The sequence below is a fragment of the Uloborus diversus genome, chromosome 9 (genome assembly GCF_026930045.1).
Source record: "Uloborus diversus isolate 005 chromosome 9, Udiv.v.3.1, whole genome shotgun sequence".
NCBI lineage: Eukaryota > Metazoa > Arthropoda > Arachnida > Araneae > Uloboridae > Uloborus > Uloborus diversus.
The window spans coordinates 20,187,815-20,206,566 of NC_072739.1; the positions used below are offsets into that span (position 1 = coordinate 20,187,815).

The 18,752-nt window shown below is 30.1% G+C and overlaps 1 protein-coding gene across 1 annotated transcript in view; it reads right to left on the reverse strand.

Moving 5' to 3' along the window:
• Positions 1-5,524: 5,524 nt before the first annotated feature.
• LOC129229343 (vacuolar protein sorting-associated protein 28 homolog) overlaps positions 5,525-18,752 on the reverse strand; it is a 29,636-nt gene continuing 16,408 nt past the window's right edge. The window contains exons 6-8 of the mRNA XM_054863633.1: positions 15,622-15,675; positions 11,318-11,409; positions 5,525-6,966 (exon numbers count right to left, since the gene is read on the reverse strand). Coding sequence (XP_054719608.1) covers positions 6,846-6,966; positions 11,318-11,409; positions 15,622-15,675 — 267 coding nt within the window. The 3' untranslated portion in view covers positions 5,525-6,845. The remainder of the gene's footprint in view (positions 6,967-11,317; positions 11,410-15,621; positions 15,676-18,752) is intronic.

The window sequence follows — 18,752 nt, forward strand, 5'->3', positions numbered from 1 at the left end:
TAGGAATAAAATATTCCCCACTCATCTAAAAAATTAGATGCGTAAAAAAAAAAACAAACAAATAAAATAGCAGCACTTTTTAAACAAAGCAGCTAATACACTTTTTTCCATAAAAGAAAATTTTCTAACAGCTTTTAAAACGAAAGAATAATAATTAAAATTAATAAGCTCATTCAAATAAATACATCATATCAAAAAAAAAAAATCGTTTCTTTTTCCCCTGCTGCCAAAAAAAAAGTTTTTAAATGAATTAATGCACTTACCAAAATAAAAACTAATAAAATGTCAACTTAAATAATTTTCACTGTCAAAAAAAAAAAAAATCGTCTGCGCATATCTTTATGTAGAAACATAAATGACTTCGAGTTTATCCGCCGAAAACTGAATACCTAAATTAAAACTTTAGCGTGAAAAAAAAAACAACTCATATCAACAATAATTATTTCACAGTTAAAAACATAGCTGTGGAGTCGGAGTCAATCTCATTTTGAGATAAAGGAGACGGAGTTGAATATCCAAGAATCGGAGTCGGTCATTTGTCCTCCGTGTATAAATTTTTTCCAAAGCTACGAGATCAGAGTCGAAGTCAGGGAGTCGGAGTCCGATTAATTATCAATCACAGGAGTCGGAGTCAGGTGCCCCTAAATTCTAGGAGTCGGAGTCTGGAGTTTGGCGTCAAGAGCTATTTCCAACAAAATTTGTTTAAAGTAAATCCGCTTTCAAGTACAGAATCTACATTGACTTTCAGTTTCCCAGTAGGCGCTAATGTTAAGGGATTTGAACTGTTCAAAATTGAACGGAATCAAAAAGATATTTCATATACAAGTTTTTCATAAAAAGCTTTTTCCTATAAAGTTTGTTGGAAGCAAATTCGCCTCACAGTTCGGAATTGCCTTGAATTTCCCCGTAGGCTCTAATGTTAAGTTTTTTTGAACTGTTCAAAATTGAAAAAAAAAATAGTTCAAATCAAAAAATGAAATGTAGGAATGTGGTGTCCTCGCTGAGATCTTTCGAACAAAAAAAAATGGTTTGAATCGGACTATTCACTCAAAAGTTATTACAGGGTTCATACTCAAATTTTAAAATTTAAAGTAAGGAGTTTTTAAGGACTTTTGCAGGAGTTCATTTTACTTTTTAAGGACTAGTTTCTTGTTTAGAGATGCATTTTTTAAAATGTATTTCAGAAAAAATATGTACAACTCTAATATTATTTAGTTTTGTTTTTATATAATGCATTGAATGCACTAACATACAAAATTTATAGTAAAATATGCATTTGCTGCTTCTTAGACTTGAGCCGCTTTACTTTGAAAATGAATAAAAAAATAAGTGATATTGATTGAAAATTAGTATTTTCTCAAAAACAAAACAGGTCTATCAATTTCCTAACCAAATAAAAAAAAAAAAGACTTGAAAAAATAATAATTGCTGAAATAAGAACTATAATAAGCCGACTGAAAGTAATAGGAGCCAAAATAACTTCCAACTACCAAAATAATTGAAATATTTACAGGATACAAAACAACAAACAATTTTTGGCTAAGCTTGTGTTTGATTTTGGCATAGAAACATAAGGTTACTTACAAGATTGAAATAAAGAAAACTCAATTTAAGTAATAGGGATCCTTAGGTACAATTTATTTTAATTTTCAAAATAGATCAAAATTTTGTAGATCATTTCAAAACTTTTGTGTGACTCTAGGCTGATAAACATAGAAAACTGACAAATTTTTAAGAATTTTTCTTCTAAAAAGTGAAAATTATAACTTCTAGGAAATAGTGGTACCACTGTTTAGCTATTAAGTTGCTCTTTCATCTATTGTATATGGTATGTTTACTCATGCTAAGTAATTAATATCTGCAAATTTTTAAAATGAAAAAAAACTGATTTAAATTTTAAAAAAGTTCTTTTTTTTTAAATAAAAAAAAATCACAAACCTTACCGACTACAGATGTTACATATGTATTAAAACACTTATAGAAGTTGAAACAAAAATTAATTTCAGCCAGCGATTCCGTACTTAACTTTCTGACATTCAACACTCTTAAAGGGAATGAATTTCGTAAAAAACTTTTTAATTTAATGATTTTAATAAAAATACAAATGAACCTAATTTCTTTGCCTCTTCACAATGCATAGTAAGCATCACAAATGCAAAAAATCTTACACCCATGGCGGATGCAAAGAGATTGCGATTTTCAAAGTGAAAGCGCTAAAAGTATAAAGAACGGCACATAAAAGAATTTATTTAAGTAAATTATTTTAGAATTGCATTTTAGAGCTCTATAATAAACGTATTTTTAATAACAATCGACGTAATTGAAGAAAAAATCAAATTAAACCAGCGATTTAAATTTTAACTCTTTGACTCTCATAAAGGGCACAGAATTTGGCTTGTAAATTTTAAATTTGATTTTTATAGGAATAAAAAGAAATTTCATTTATTTGTCTCCCAAAAAAAGATAAGAAGCATTAAAAATCAGAAAAATTCGATTCTCATATTCGATGCAAAGAGATTCCTTAAATCAAAATGAAAGCGTCAAAAGTCTAAAAAAGGCAAATAAAAAAATTTATTAAAGCAAGAAAAAAAAATTAATATGGTGCTTTAACAAGTCTACAAGATGTTATATTATTGATAATTATCGACATAATCGTCAGAAATTTGGAAAAAAAGAAATCGGAAGTGGGGAAGAAAATAGTCTAACGAAAAAATCGGATTTCCGGTATAACAGACGAAAAAATGGCGGAATTCCGGTTTAAATTCGGAAAAATGTAATCACTAATGACTCGTAATGGATTGGCGATAGCAAAAAATCTTTAAGGTCATGTAGGAAAAAAAATAAGGAGTTTGTAAGGAGATAACAGCAAAATTCAGGAGTTTTAAGGGCCCTTATTTTCTTTCCTTAAAAAACAGGAGTTTATAAGGAGTTTGTAAGGAGCGTACGAACCCTGTATTAGGGGTTGGGGGCAAACAGAGAGACCGACAGACATTTCCCCCCATCTCAATACACTACTTTCCAATTTTTAATTTTTCGATATTTATTCAATTATTTTATTTATTTTTGACTTTTTTTTTGTTTTTCGCGATATTTTTAAGATGCATTAAGCCTTCTTCATGCTTTTTTCTTCTTTTTCTGACTTTTACTGGGAAAGTAGGCTAAAAAGGAATGACAACAAGCGAAGCAAAGACACTAAGTACTCCAACCATGCATACAATTGAAAAAATAAATGACCTACTCTAACATGTTAAAATATTAATGTTTGTCTCAAAATAAATAATTAAAATCAGATTATTAAATTTAACAAAAAACATACTAAAAAAATAACTTGCCAGTTTTTTCATATCAGCATATTTAAATTAAAATTTTGTTTCATTTTTTAAACCTTTTTTTAAATGACCCCAACCATTAATGGAGGGGGGGGGGTCAATTAATCAATGACCACCACTGAGCGTAATGAAGCAACACCTTTAGCAAATTCTTGAGAAAGTCTGCCAGTTGAAAATTTGTGATTCATGCCAATAAAAGTTATAGAGTTAATGTTTGGAAAATGAGAGTCAATTAAGAAAATATGAAAAAAAGAAGGTTTTGTTTTTAATGTAGTGGGGAGAAAAAGTTCGTTATTTTTATTTACAAATGTGACAACCACCAACAGGCTCTGGGCCCAGCTAGGCTGGTCACAGTCAATTTAGTCCCCAATGAAGATCAATGGCCCTATTTAAGCTTTCTATCCCCTTGCTCATTTCACCTCTCCCGGTAACCCACGTTACCACAACTCTACTGACTGCGTTACCACAACTCTACTGACTGAAGTAGTATTTTTTCCTAATTTCCAGATTAGCCTTGGATTTAAAAAGCTTAAAACCATTACCCCAGGTCCTGCTTTCCGTATAAAAAATTTAATCGATTGACTTATTTCATTTTGATAAATTCAAACAACTGAATCATGTCTCCTATGACTACTTTTGCTCCATATTTTGCAACTTATAATCCTTCAATAATGTGTTCAAAAAGATTATTTGAATGTATATTATACCTGCAGTCTTGGAATTTAGGATATACTTTTGATAAAAAATCAAAGTTATTTTGATTTTTTAAGAAAATTAAATTTTTAAACACTTGTTTCTTCCAAAAAAAAAGAGAGAAACTTATTTTATTTTAATTGCAGCTCTGAGTTTCGGAGCCACAAACTTACTTGAACATAAAAATAGAGTGCACTGTTGAGCTACCTCACCATGCAAACAAGCAAATAATGAAATAAAAAAGTTATATTAAAAAAAAAATCTGAAATTAATATTAATTAATTTTAAATCTTACTTTTCAAATATTTTATCGAAAATAATACTACAATCAACTATAAAATCAACCTCATCTTTTTTGGGTGGAGATAATAAATAGCGGGAGGAGAAAAACCCTTTTCCTTTTGAGGGAGGACCCCCCCCCCCCCAAATTGGGTTGAAAACGATAAAAAATGACCAATTGAAATACGTTAATTTCCCCATAGCAAAAGCCCCATCCAGTAACCCCCCCCCCCCCTACAGGACGGTCTGACATATATTCCTTCAGTGAGAAAAGGTGTTTTTTGGAGAAGACAGGATTGCTGGACATGGCAAGGTATTGCCAGAAGATAACTTTGATAAGGAAGATGTGTTCTAGTTTTTGATACTAATAATTGTTTCTAAGGGGAAAAACTACAGTAGCTGATGAATTTTTTTTCCATCTGATGGTATTTATACATTTTCATGTCACACACACAATATGATTCCTGTCAAATCACACATTTTTCAAAGTAGAAGCAAGTGAACCAAATTTTCTGCTGTGTGTATTATCATCTCATTCATAACTATAACAACATTGTTGATGGATAACATTGTCATTGCATCTCCAAAACGGGTTTATCCTATGTTTCATGAGCAATTTTACTTTGCAGATTGGTCCAGAAAACCCACTATGTGTACATTGATTCCAAGACCAAAAAAATAAAATAAAATAAAATAAATAAATAAATAAAATAATAAGTCTACTATATGTTTACAAAGAAAGCAGCCTTTTCATCTGCAATGTAAAAATTGATGTCAAAGATAATTTATTTCATAAAACATTATGAAATAAAAATTGGAATCAAACTTTTAAATGAAGAGAATTCAAATAAATATTGTTTTTACTTCTTCCAGAACAATTTGTACCAGTGTGCCAGGCGTTGGAACCCCAATGGGCGTAAGTATTCAATAAGAAATACAAGTGTTTTCAGATTTTTTTAAAAAAAAAGGGTTTTCTTCTGAAAATAGGAGAGAAAATGCTTTTTTTAATGCATGACACCAACTGTTTCTATTAGAGCTTTTAAAGAGTTTTGACGGCATTTACCGAGCCAATTGCAATATGTCAGTGGGCTAGTAGGTCGGCTGTAGTTGGCAATTAATTTATTATAATTTTTTAAAAAATTTTAATCTGTAATCACAGACAGAAAATATACTCCAAGTAAAAAAAAAAAAAAGACATGAATGTTGACTTTGCCTCAAAATGTTTTATTATTAACATTTTTACAAATAATGTAAAATTTAATTACATTATAAAAAAAGAATATTCCAAATAAAACCATTGGGAGGTGTTTTAATATATTTTATACATACGCACACATGGTTATTAATTTGTATGAAACGCTTGAAACACCAATAAACAATACCACATTATAATTACATCACAATCAAATGTAACATGCTTTTTATACTTTTTGCTATGTACATCTATATAAAAATTGAACTTATATACATAAGATAATTTTTTATTCTAAAATATATGTTCACTAACAATTCAATTTCATATATTGAAGTGGTACTTAAGTATTATCTTGTCAATTATTTCCATCAAAACAAACTATCATCAAATGCCAGTTTAACGATCATTGAAATCTCAGCAAATATGTCCACCAGACACATTTCTAAAATGAGTGGAATGAGTTCGGGTACTCCATCATCTCGAACATGGCGACAACTTTTTGTTTTGCTAACAGGCAGGGACGGATTTACACACCTGGCTGCCCTGGGCACTGACAAATATGGTGCCCCCCCCCTCACATAAAAATATGAAGGCAAGTGTTGGAGATTATTTTGATAGAAAGAACACTTTAAAATATCGATTTCATACAAAAAAGTTAATAATTAAGATGTTTTGCAAAGAAATCATTTATTATAAATCTAAAATAAATTTATGGTTTTCATGTTAGAAATTTTTTTTACAGTTGCCAGATGAAAAACTGATACGAATGGTAAAGGTAAATCATAATGTGCTTTCTGCACATCAAAGATTCTTTATATATTTTCTCCTTTGTTTTCTTGTAGTAAATTCATCTTTCATGTCCTAATAATCAAGTTTTAGGTCAAAATTCCATCTATTGATAATACAGCTATTAAAGATAATTTAGCATCAGAAATGAGAATACACAAAGGACACTTAATTCTCTTCAATAGCGAAAATGATCGTTCTCTACAACAATTGGCTAATATGCTTTCATTTAATAAAAAAATTATCAAATGAAAAAAATTTTTTTGGTCCCTTTAGTTAGAGGCCCCGAACAGTGGTCCCTAAAAAAAATTGATGACAGAAATTTGGTTCCCCCTTTCCTTTGGTGCCCCGGGCCCGGGCCTCGAATGCCCTGCCATAAATCAGTCCCTGCTAACAGGGATGCAAAATAATAGGTAAGTACCATTCAAAATAAACACGCGTAACAAAGCATAACTGGAAGTATAAATAATTGAAGTTTACAAAATGGCTAGTGAGCAGCATTTACATACTTAAAATTCTTAAGATATCAAAGAAGGAAACATTGTAAATGCTGAGACAGATGTTTAGGATTCATGCAACAGTCTATTAAAACCACTATAAGCTGATTCCAAGTCGAAGATGAACTGTCGAACTTGGCTTTCAGTTAATTCATCAGAGGCTGCCATTGCTGACATTGTTTGCAACCTGTAAGTGTGTAAATAAGTTAACAAAAAGTGCAACACATTAATTGACAAATTGACATACATTTCAAAAGTATTTTAGCAACATACTCAGAACCTGAAAACGGTTAGTTAATTTCAGAAAAAAGAAATCAATGCATTTATAAATAGAGATGAATATTAGAAATGTCCTATTTTGAAGATTTAAAAGTTATCAATCTATTGATAAAACTGTTGTATGGATTAGTACTGTCTTATACAATAAGTCAGAACTAATCTAATCGATGCAAAACATGTTGATAGACAACAAATTTTCAACAGCTATTTTTTTTTCCTTTTTCAAATTAGGCATAGCTTAATAAGCATTGAGTTACTACTCTTAAGCTAGGGTTAAGACAGAACTACAAGCAATATACTGACAGCCTGTTATAACACTAACAGCTCACTTACAATTAGAGGACACCTGCTTTTAGCTCACTTATATTGACTATTCTAGACTAATGAGTCCATAACAAGAGCAAATCTGAGGTCTCTGAATAAAATAACCAGGCTGTCAGAGATTGCATTTAGACATAGGTTAGCTTATGTAGTTTTCTAGCCTCAGAAGGTAATTTACATTTACTCAGGAACTACTGGTTTGAATTGATTTTTTTTTTTTTTTTTGTATTGAATAGTCTATTTATTGAGGAAGGCTATATAATATCATGCTATGACTAATAGGAGTGGAGCAGCCATAAATTGAAATTAAATCAAAAATAATCATGATGCATTTTTTGTTGCATCAATAGCTTGAACATTTGTTGCCGAGTTGCTCAGTAAAATGCTGGGTCAGCAACCCTAGGGTCTCGGGTTCGAACCTTGCAGCAGACGGAAAGATTTTCAGCATGAACGACCCGACTCATTTAAAAATTAATTTATACATCAAAGGATTTCAATTATTTTTATTGAATTTTTTTTTTCGATTTTCTTATTTAACGGAAAACATCAATGTGGATAAGGGTCTCTAATTTTTTACTATATATATACCAGGCTTGGAGTCAATTACGAGGAAATGTAATCGATTATGATTACGGGCACAATAAAAGGGGGATTACAATTACGATTATAATCCTCTGGCAAAACGTAATTACGATTACAGCAACTATCCGATTATGTAGAAAATGTAATCGATTACGATTATAATATGCCGATTATGATTTTGATTACGATTACAGACTTATATTATAATGTATATATATCAATCATTTGCATCAACAACGTGATAGTTGTAAATTATGATTTTTGATATCATATTAAAGAGATAATTGCAACTACCGTGTAGTATTAACGTAAAGATTATTTATTTTGTATTATTGTGCTGTTGCAGGGAAAGAACAATATATGAAATATAAAAAAAAATCTGGAAAATTCAAATTGCGTACATTACACAATGCTATAATAACTGTACGGTATAGGCACACTGTTATTCAAATGGATACACAGTGCATATTGTTTTTGACTCGGCTGTTCATTATTATTTTGCCATTGCGGTAGTTCTGCCTTAGCCCTGGCTTAAGGGGCTAACTTACTGTTAAACTGCTCAACATTTTAGAGCTTATTATTTCTGAGAATTGTGTGGTATATTTCAGCATTGTATTCTCAATTATTGAGTATATTATCAGTTAATTTAATACGCAGCTATTTAAAAAAAAAGAACCTTGCAATGTAATAAAATACGCAGAAAGTGTAACTAAAAAATACGAAACTAAACAATTCAAAATTTATATAAAAAAAAGGAATTAAATGTATTTAAGTGTAATTAATACTTCAAAGATATGTTGTTTTTTTTTCTCTCTCATTCTTTGAGAAGTGAAAAAATTTCCAGTAATGCTAAACAAACATTGAACTCGAGCAGATGATGCAGAGGTGAAAAAATACTTGGGTAGTATTATTTTTAGCAAAAGGATACTTATGAGTGTTAGACCCCCTACAACTCTACAGGATCAATTTTATGATCATTTGATAAGCTATTTGCATATGCTTTGATTTCATTTTTGAATCACTCAGGTGCTATATAAATTGTACTTATACAAGTGCTAAAAGGCTTCAACTTAACACTCATAAAAAATAAGATTGGACATAACATGTTTTGCTACGATTTCCACTTTTTTGTCATGCAGCTTTTTTTTTTTTTTTTTTTGCATAAATGAGTATTTCATAATGATATTTATACATCACAGTTTTAATGCAACAGTGAAGTGCAATTTTTCTTACTTTAAAAGTGTAACTTAAAAGATAACTAAAGTTCAAAATTTGTGTTAATTCCTTGATACAATAAAACGAAAACAAAATTTATAACATCTGTCAATACAAACTTTTTACTTTCGTACATACTCATTAATTAGAGATAAGATCAGTTGTAAACATATAAACATACATTTAAGATGAAACTATGCGAGGATCTTATTCACCAGGTTTTAGATTAGTCATGTAGCAAAAAATAAATGCAATATGTGTAAAGGCAAGAATACTTAAAGAATCACTGAAACACAAATGCGAATTTGGTTTTCTTTTGACAAAATCTTTTTTCAGTCATTCACTACTTTCTCATAAACATATAAAAAACCCAAAAGCTTTTTGTTGCGCAAAACTTAGTTGTACTTTTGATATCATTGTACTTTTCTGCTAAAATACGATTTTGAAGCGGCAATGTGCTTCGCTTGATTGCCTAACATTGACAGATGAAAGGGAAACCGATGAATGACCAATTGTAAGGATTAGGGAAGACATTCCCAAGAAGCCCTGAAATGCAAAAGCGTCCACACGGTACTAATTGTACTGAACACTTAAGATGGGGCTCGATTTATGACTCTCGTTTGCAAACAGGGACGAGTGGGGACGAGCACTGAATAATCGTTTAAAGAAAGAAGTTGTTTTTAATGTTACTATTGAACTATGTTATCTTTCCATACATTAATAAAAGGGAGGCTTAAACGTTTTCTCTTTTAGAAAGTCTTTTAGAATCGTGTAGTCTTTTAGAAGACTACACGATTACAAGGGGAAATTACGGATTATTTTACCTTGATTACAGTTACGATTAAGCATAAAAATCCTGATTATGATTTCGATTACGGCAGTATCCCATCGACAGATTACGATTATGATTACACAAAAACGTAATCGATTACTCAGATTACGATTACGTAATCGGCGATTACTCCAAGCCTGATATATACATATTATAGCGTGATCAGGGTTGGCAAGTTTCTGCCGAGGCGGTTAAAACCACTGGTAGAAACCGGTTAAAACCGGCATGGCAAAAACCACTTTCTGCCACTTTGCGGCAGAAACTGGCAAAAACTCACAAAATGAAAAATTAATTCTTGATATACAACAGAAAATGCATGAAAAAAATAATTAATGGTTAACCAAAGTACTGTAATTTTATTACAAAATTATCGCAATTCAAAATCAAATGTTACTTTGTTTGGACCCTGCAATTGCCTCTCAGAAAAGGTGGTTTCAAAAATCTAAACAGGTTCTCAATTTACTACGCACAAATGTGAAATTTTAGAATATTCTTAAAACAGAAGAGCTAGCAGACAATGCATCAAGGAGCAAGCAGTGCTCGTGAAACTTTCATCTATTGTATAACTGGTCCACCATATAGTCACTGAGGTTGTGGTAAAAATTTGACTAGAAAAATAAGTTTTGAGAAATGGGGCCAATTTGTTTTGCAAAGCTGTGACATTAGGTACAAAATTCTAGGCAAGTAAAATTCTGGCACTTTCTTTTTGAAGCACGTGACATGATAATTTCAATCACAAACAATTTAGAGGAAGCATATAACTGAGAAAATTACAATCAGTAATGCCTGTTGAATTCTTTATGTCACTCCTCTTTCCTAAGCAACCCTGTATGCTTTTTTATCCTTTGTTAAATTAATCCAAATACTACAAGCCTCTGCAATTGGAAAGTTCCCTTTTTAAACTAAATTAAGGGCACTAGCATGAGATTTTATTTTTTTTTTAAATGATGAAATGATGTTTAATTTTTTAGTTTACTTAAAAAAATATCATTTACTAATTACTTGAGTTATTAAAGACATTTTAAAGTTTTTGCCAGTTTCTGCCGGTTTTTACCGGTTATAACCAGTTTCTGCCACTGGCACGGCAAAAACTAGTTTCTGCCGGCAGAAAGCCAACCCTGAGCGTGATGTACTTAAAATAGTTTTTTAATACATTGTTGTCTTATAAACACGGGTGAAACCACAGGGCACAGCTAAAATTAAGTAAAGGAAAGTATAAATTGTTTCTCAATATTATTACTGACCCAAGCAAAGCTCGGTATGTTTGCTAGTTTAAATATCTATACATATATATAAATGGACAACTTACCATTCATTCACCTTTTGTTTTCCATCAAAATCTGCCGGCACTAGTGTAAGGCGACACATAGTTTCATATAATTCCTTCAAGTCTGGTTGCAACTGCAGGAAAGAATGAAAACTTAGAGCAACAAATTTTCAAAATGCTTAACCCCCGACTAGTAATTAAAGGCACAGCACTTCATATAAGAGCCTCCAATATTACCATGAGAAGGTAAAAGGGCTGAAATGTTGGAATTTGACATTCTTTTCAGGCTTCATTTTTAGAGGAAACCCAGTACATAAGCTTGTACTGTAAAACTAAAGTGCAATAAATACAAAAATGCAAAAAAAAAAAAAAAATGCAGATGATACCCTTCATCCTTCCCACAGCTACCTTCCCACAGTAGAATACTCCAATAACTAGAATATAATAATTATATAATAAAAATTAAAAACTCCAATTTCATCTTATTTCAGTGTACATGTTATACAAATCACAAAGAGACATTGTGGTAAAAGTTTATATACTTATCACAACTGATGTGCTTCTTATATATATTTAGTGTAAAAAAATATCATGATTAAAAGGGGTACTTAATATTAAAATCCTATTTCATGAAACCTGCAAAGATATAAAGAATTTATTCCATGTACAATGTACATCAAGGAAAGTTCCAAAGCAAGACGCACTTAAATGAACACAATTTTAGCATATTTGTGTATGAATGAAGCATAACAGCAACTCATTATCTTATATTTAAAAATTAATATTAAAGCCTGTAAGTTCAAGTGATTGTTCTAAAGTATAAAGTAATTGTAAAATTCAATTCTGCTCTTGGCAAGCTAACAGCGGAGCTCAAAAAACAAATGACTTCCCATTAAGTATACTATTTTTCATTAGTGATTCCATTGTTTATTATTTAACTAAAAGCAGGTCCATCATTTCAAAATTTTCCAGGGAGCAAACGGTTTGTGTTCAATACATTTTATAGAGAAAAAACAAAATACATACAAAAATGCCTAATTTTATTATGTTTTTAAAATACAGGAAGAGTCAATTGACTCTCCTGATGGGCACTTAGTATCAAAACCAACTCAATCCACGTTTAAAAATTTTAATAGAAGAGACTAAAAAGTATTTCAGGCTCTGCTCACTTAAGTTGTCCAAAGCAATTAATTTTCAACTGAATTACCTTTGGTGTAAAACTTTGAAAAAAATAAATAAATAAAAAATAAAATAATGCTAATAAACTACTGTTTGGGTAGTTAAGTAGACCTAAATATAATACAAAATTGTCTGTGAACTCAAACGAGTGTTTAAAAATTTTCTGCCGAAAAATGTGGTACTCCACAGGGTTGGTATAAAAAGTTTTTTTTTTTTTGAAACCCCCCCCCCCGTTTTTTTTTATTTATTTTTTTATGTTTAACATTCATATTTGTACCTAATTTCTTCGTAAGTAAATAATTAAGAGTAAAATCTTATAATTTAGTTTCCTCATACTTAGAGATATTGTTAGGAGAATTTTGTTTGAAAATCTTTAACTATTATAAAAAATACAATACGTAAATGGGTCTTGGTATAAATAATCAAAGAAAAAATTTACTGTGATAGTTCAGACATTATTAATTAAATAACGAAGAATAGATTCTGGCACATCAATTTCCTCATAATCATAGCTATCTACAATAAATAAAAAAATAAAAGTAAAATTAAAATCACATATTCTTAAACATGGAAAGTATTTTGCAGTATCTACAAATGAATCATAAGTCTGAAGTACACTATACAACTTTAAAAATCAAAACATCACGCATATTTTGTTTAAGGATTTCTAAAAAAGTTACAAATCATGTAATTTATTTACCTAATGTATCAGTGACAACAATTATAGAAACAGGACAAGTAGGTTTTAAGACAATTGTTATGTTTTTCATTGTAGTCAGTGTTCCTCAGGTTTAATGCATTTGGGAATACAATTTTTTTTTATCAAAGAAAAAAAAAATAATTAAAAGAATCAGTACAAACTTAAATGAAAATACTCTTTTAACATATTTTAAAATGAAGACTGTTATAAAAGATTATGTTTATTGATTCTTCCACCATTCATACATGAAACTTCTTTTATTACATTGGGATCAAAAAAGTTCTTTGTAAGGTGAAAATTTGGCATTAAATTCTTTTAATAGAGCACAGAGTTACATGAATGTTTTCTGTTTCCATAATTTTATACATTTTCTTTTCTTGCTCTGACTGCATCGTCTCTCGGGGATGCAAAAAGCATGCCAGTCTTTTTTATGAACAAAATTTTATGCCTACTCTAAGTGTTCTTGGACTTCTTTAGTTTTTTCTTTTCTCTTGTCCTTTAAATATTCTAGTGTTAAGATATTCTTACACTACATAATATATCTCAATAAATCTTAAGCAATCAAGCAAATTAGGTAGAATATGAAGTTTAGGTTGAAATATGCTTTTTGGGCTATTTTGAAAATGCAAAAGACTGAAAATTAATGATAATTAAAAAAAATTATAAAAGAGCTACATGGATTTTTTTCCCATGTAATTTTAGAAAAACTTGGTTGGTCTGCCTTGTATATCTATGTACTTAATAGAAAAGCTGCATAGATTTTAAAAAAGAAAATAACAAAATAGAAACTATTCAGCAAATTTACATTACCTTAAAAAATATAAGTTCCTAAATGTATTAAATCTGTAATTTACCTATAAAGCTTTGCTAGTTAATTTGCATTAATTAGATTCTACTCTTTGCAATAATATGTAAAATTTATGAAAACATTTGGGGGAAAAACATTGAAATTTTCCAAAAAAAAAAAATTGAAAAAAACCACATGGTTAAAAAAAAACACTTGGTTTAAACCAAACAATCCTGGTACTCCTTCCGTGTCTTAAATTGTGGCCAACAAAAGAATAAATGTAACGTTGAAAGTGAGTAGAGTACTACTATGCAAGCAGAATGCTTTTTTTAACCATATTTACAGCCATACATAAAAAGAGTTTAAAAAGTTTTCCCAAAAGAACTTGAACAAGCAATCCACTATTATGGACTTTTGCAAAAGCTAATGAACTGAAAAAAAAGGTGCCAAAACAACAATATTATAACTGAAGTTGTAAGTTACATTTTTTTAGATTTCATTCACACTTATAATATACATACTTAATTATAACGACCCCGGGTTGTAGCGAACCTTTTAATTTGTCCCCACTGAAGACCTATATTTTTAATGTATTTTAAAACGCTTGAAACAAATGCTAAACGCTGTGGATTCGGCTATAGTGAACCAAAAATTTCTAAATATTTCAGCCCTTGTCGCAATTACATTCCTGACTAGTTTTTCTGTAGGATCTATCTTTTCCAACAGTCATCCCCTTTTCACAAACACACTCCTCATCTATTGTTTCTCTGATAATATTGCATTGTTAACTTCACACTGGCCATAGCTAAGTTAGGCAAGCAAAAGAAAAAATCTGTAGGTATTTAAGTTAAATTTGTTCTGAAAAGCATTGAAAGTCTATTCTCAATTCGTAAGGAATTTTTGTTTTCTAAATTTATTGTAGTCACTATATGGCAGAACTGCAATTCTAAGGCAGCTCTCAGTTGGTTTGAGCAAAATTTTTTACGACAGAAACTAGATGAACAGCCGTAGATTTGTTTACAATAGTTGACAGAAGAATCGATGAAATGTACATAAAAGCTTGCAACCAAAAATAAAATTTTTCTTTCTATATTATGGATAAATAAAAAGATACATTTCACAACATTTACTGAACACAACATATAATACTAATATTTTACTTAATATCATCCTTTTCGTTAATAGAATTATTTGTGAAATAAAGACATTCGTTATAGAAGTACCTTTGCAAGTGTGGTCTTGTTTGCGAAAAATCGTATGCAGGGAACCCTGGGTTATAGCGATCTCTTAATCCAGCCTGCTGAGGTTTCGTTATAGCGGGGTTTGATTGTATTATTTTGTTGTTTACTTAGCGCATTTCAAAACCTTTTACGAATAACTAAATTACTTCCTTTATATAGCTATTGATTTATTATTATTACGTTTTAAGACAAATGTTGTCAATCTCAAAAGACAAAGAAAATTTCCTTGCCTAGTCAAATACTCCACTTAATCAAATAATATTTCTCGAAACCGACGCTATTCCTTCAAGCGGGGTCAACAGTTTTCAATTAGGAAAACATTCCTTAGTCTTTACATATACATAAAAACAAATATGCTTATCTCCTATCAAATTACATAGGTTTTTCTTTTGAATAAATACTTCAATTTGGAAAACAAAAATGTGCATTGAGAACTTACCTCATCCATTGATTTCATTTCCAAACGCAATTTATCCAGAATTGTAATGAAAAGCTAAAGAAAACAAAAGATCGTTAAAAAATAAAAATGCTGTATATGTATAAATATTTAAAATTCAAAACCTGAACTTTTATTTATTTTATATTTTAAAAATTAATACAGTAGAGTCTCAAAAACCCAAGGTAATTGGGGCTTGCCTGACCTTGGATTACTGAAAACTCTGACTATCCGAAAAATTCTTTAGACTGCATAAGGACATGCGCTGTGTACTTCCTTACGCTATGAAAAGGAAATACTGTCTCCTCTAAAAAATTATCACTGAAATATCAACACATATTTATGTTTTAATTAACTCGAAACGAGTTTTGATTAGTTTTTTCTTGATGTCTGCACATACTTATGTGTAAACTTGCAGGCAATCAAAAACTGCCCTTTGATTGTCCTCAAATAAGTTTTGATGAGTGTTGTCGTAACATTTGTTGCTATGCGTGAGCGTACGTATGTACCTCACATAAGACAAAAACGTTAGTCATAGAAGGATAAAATTTCATACATATGCTTTGTACAGCGTCAAGTTTCGCACTTTCCTTTTAAATTGCAATCTGATATTCCAAAAGAGCTGTTTGTTCGTCCTTTCGGGCAAAACTATGTTTTAATTTCAAGTTATGTTTTGTATCAACCTACTGCTTACTTTCTCCCAAAGAATTCCTTAATCCACCTCTAACAGTCAAAGAATATTTCATGTCACTTGGGAAGTGTTATTGACATAAACCTTTCAGTTTCTTTTTATTACCTATTACTTTATTGTATATTGTTTGGGAAGTTCTACATAGCAAAATATTTAAATCTTCAGATTAAAACATTTTTTGTCTATGAAATGTATACCTTAAAAATATCAACAAAGCACCTCGGATTAAGTGGAACCTCGGACTTAAGAGACTCAGATTTTCGATACTCTACTGTACCTATCTTTGCTTACTGCTATCTGAATGCAAGTTTAGTAGAAAAACAAGTTATTTTTAAAAGTACGGCAAATAGTTGAACAGGGTGGGCTACAGAATCTCTGAGGCAAATTCCCTGATTTTTCCCATATTTCCAAACATTTTTATTTTAAAAACCAGTGATTGTCATTATTAAATATCATGGATATAATGATTGTTATTATAGTACTCTTCAGAGTCAAAACCATAGAAAAGCAAATCAATTTCCTTATTGCAAACAAACAACACTGCACCAAAAAAACTTGTTTGGCTGGCTTTTGATGATAGCAACCCATGCTTTTGTTTCAACTAGTTTTGAAGTCAACTCATCCAACAAATTTGAGGTGCACTTTATGTATAGGGTGGATGGCTGGGTTCATGCTGAGGTTTTTCAGATCTCCTCCTTGAATAGTCTGGAATCTCCCTTGCAAAGCAAGCCTGCAGACTGATTGCATAGTGATGCTAATGCACCAAAAATATTCAAATGCAGGGATACTTGTCTACTTTCAGTGGAATAAAAGCCATCAGGATATGATAAAGTCATGGGGGAAAAAGTGAAACACTGAGTGCAAATATTTTAATGGGAATACACAAAATGTAGAAATACTGTAATAGTATAGCGACTTTTTGTCATTGCTAACAATTTTTGGTCCTTTGAACACATCAAGCTTGAAGGAGAATATTTCTTCTAATCAAAAATTTGAATTTTAGACCCCAAAAGTAAAAATATCATAGATGTATTAAACTCGTTTCAAGTCTGAAACCATAAGGAATGTACTTAGTTTTGAAATTCACCATTATTCCACAATAGATTTATCCCAACTAATAATAGATTTTACCTAAATCATGTGCAAACTATTCCTATGGAAAAAAAGATTCCACCATCTTCTTTTGCAAAACACATGGACTCAATGAGGATTTTTCCAATTGCCTCCTGTTAATTCGGTTAGTATGAAATGCCAAAAGTTCTCGCATTCGACATTACTCATAACAACCATAAAAATAAGTACAGTTGTTAAAAAATGAATATCTAAATATAGAAAATAGTTTCTACTATTTGATTATTACTAGTACACAGGGTTCGAAAATATCATGATATTTTCGAAAATATCAAAAATATCAGATATTTTTATATATATCCGATATTTTCAATCAGCTCAAACTAAAGTCTTCAAAACAGTAAATTGTTATTACAATTTGTAGACTTAAAATTAAGGTTTCTTTCATTATTTATATCAAATATTTCATTTAACATTTTTATCAATTTTAATGCAGTTAATTCAGCATTAGTTGAACAGAACTCATTTTTCTTCTGTTAGCTACTTTTACACAGTTGTATGATTCAGAAATTAAAAAAAAAAGAATTAGTCGGTGCACAGCCATAAGATATTATTTTTTCTGACCAATGTTTAATATTTAACTTTGCACTTTTAATATGAATTAAAATTGTGACATTATTAATAATAATTTTATGAATATGAAATAAAAAAGGAATATTACATCACTTTGTTACATTAATAATGTATTAATATATCATAAAAATAGTACATACCTTTTTAGTTACTTTCAATAATAAATGAATAACAAAACTACAATTGTTATTCTATTTATATTAAAAATAAAGTAGTTGAAAAAATAAATATCAAAATATCATGATATTTTCAAAATATGGGTTATATAACGTGATATATATCATGATATATATCGATTGATATATATTGGCGAACCCTGTAGTACACACATTGTTGTTGATCAAAAAAAAAATTGACCTTTTAAAATTTAACACTATTATTAAGAAAATTCTTTACATTCAGCAGTTTTAAGGCCTATTACATTTCACCATTCACATATCTCAGCTAAAATGCCAATTGCCTTTGATACATAACCAATATTATTTGGTTGCACCTCATACAATTATACTAAAGTCATATTCTATTTTACAATGAAGGATGTAGCTCTATCTCTAAGCAAATTGAAATGACGACAGGTAATTATTTAGCTTTATTTTCCATACAAAAATAGTTATCCTCTCATATTTTACCTATTACGCTTTCTACAATCACATAAAATGCCGAGTATTTTCCAAGAAAATATTTTAGAATTCAAAAATGATAGTTTTTAGTGACAACAAATTTTAGCATCAAATGAGAC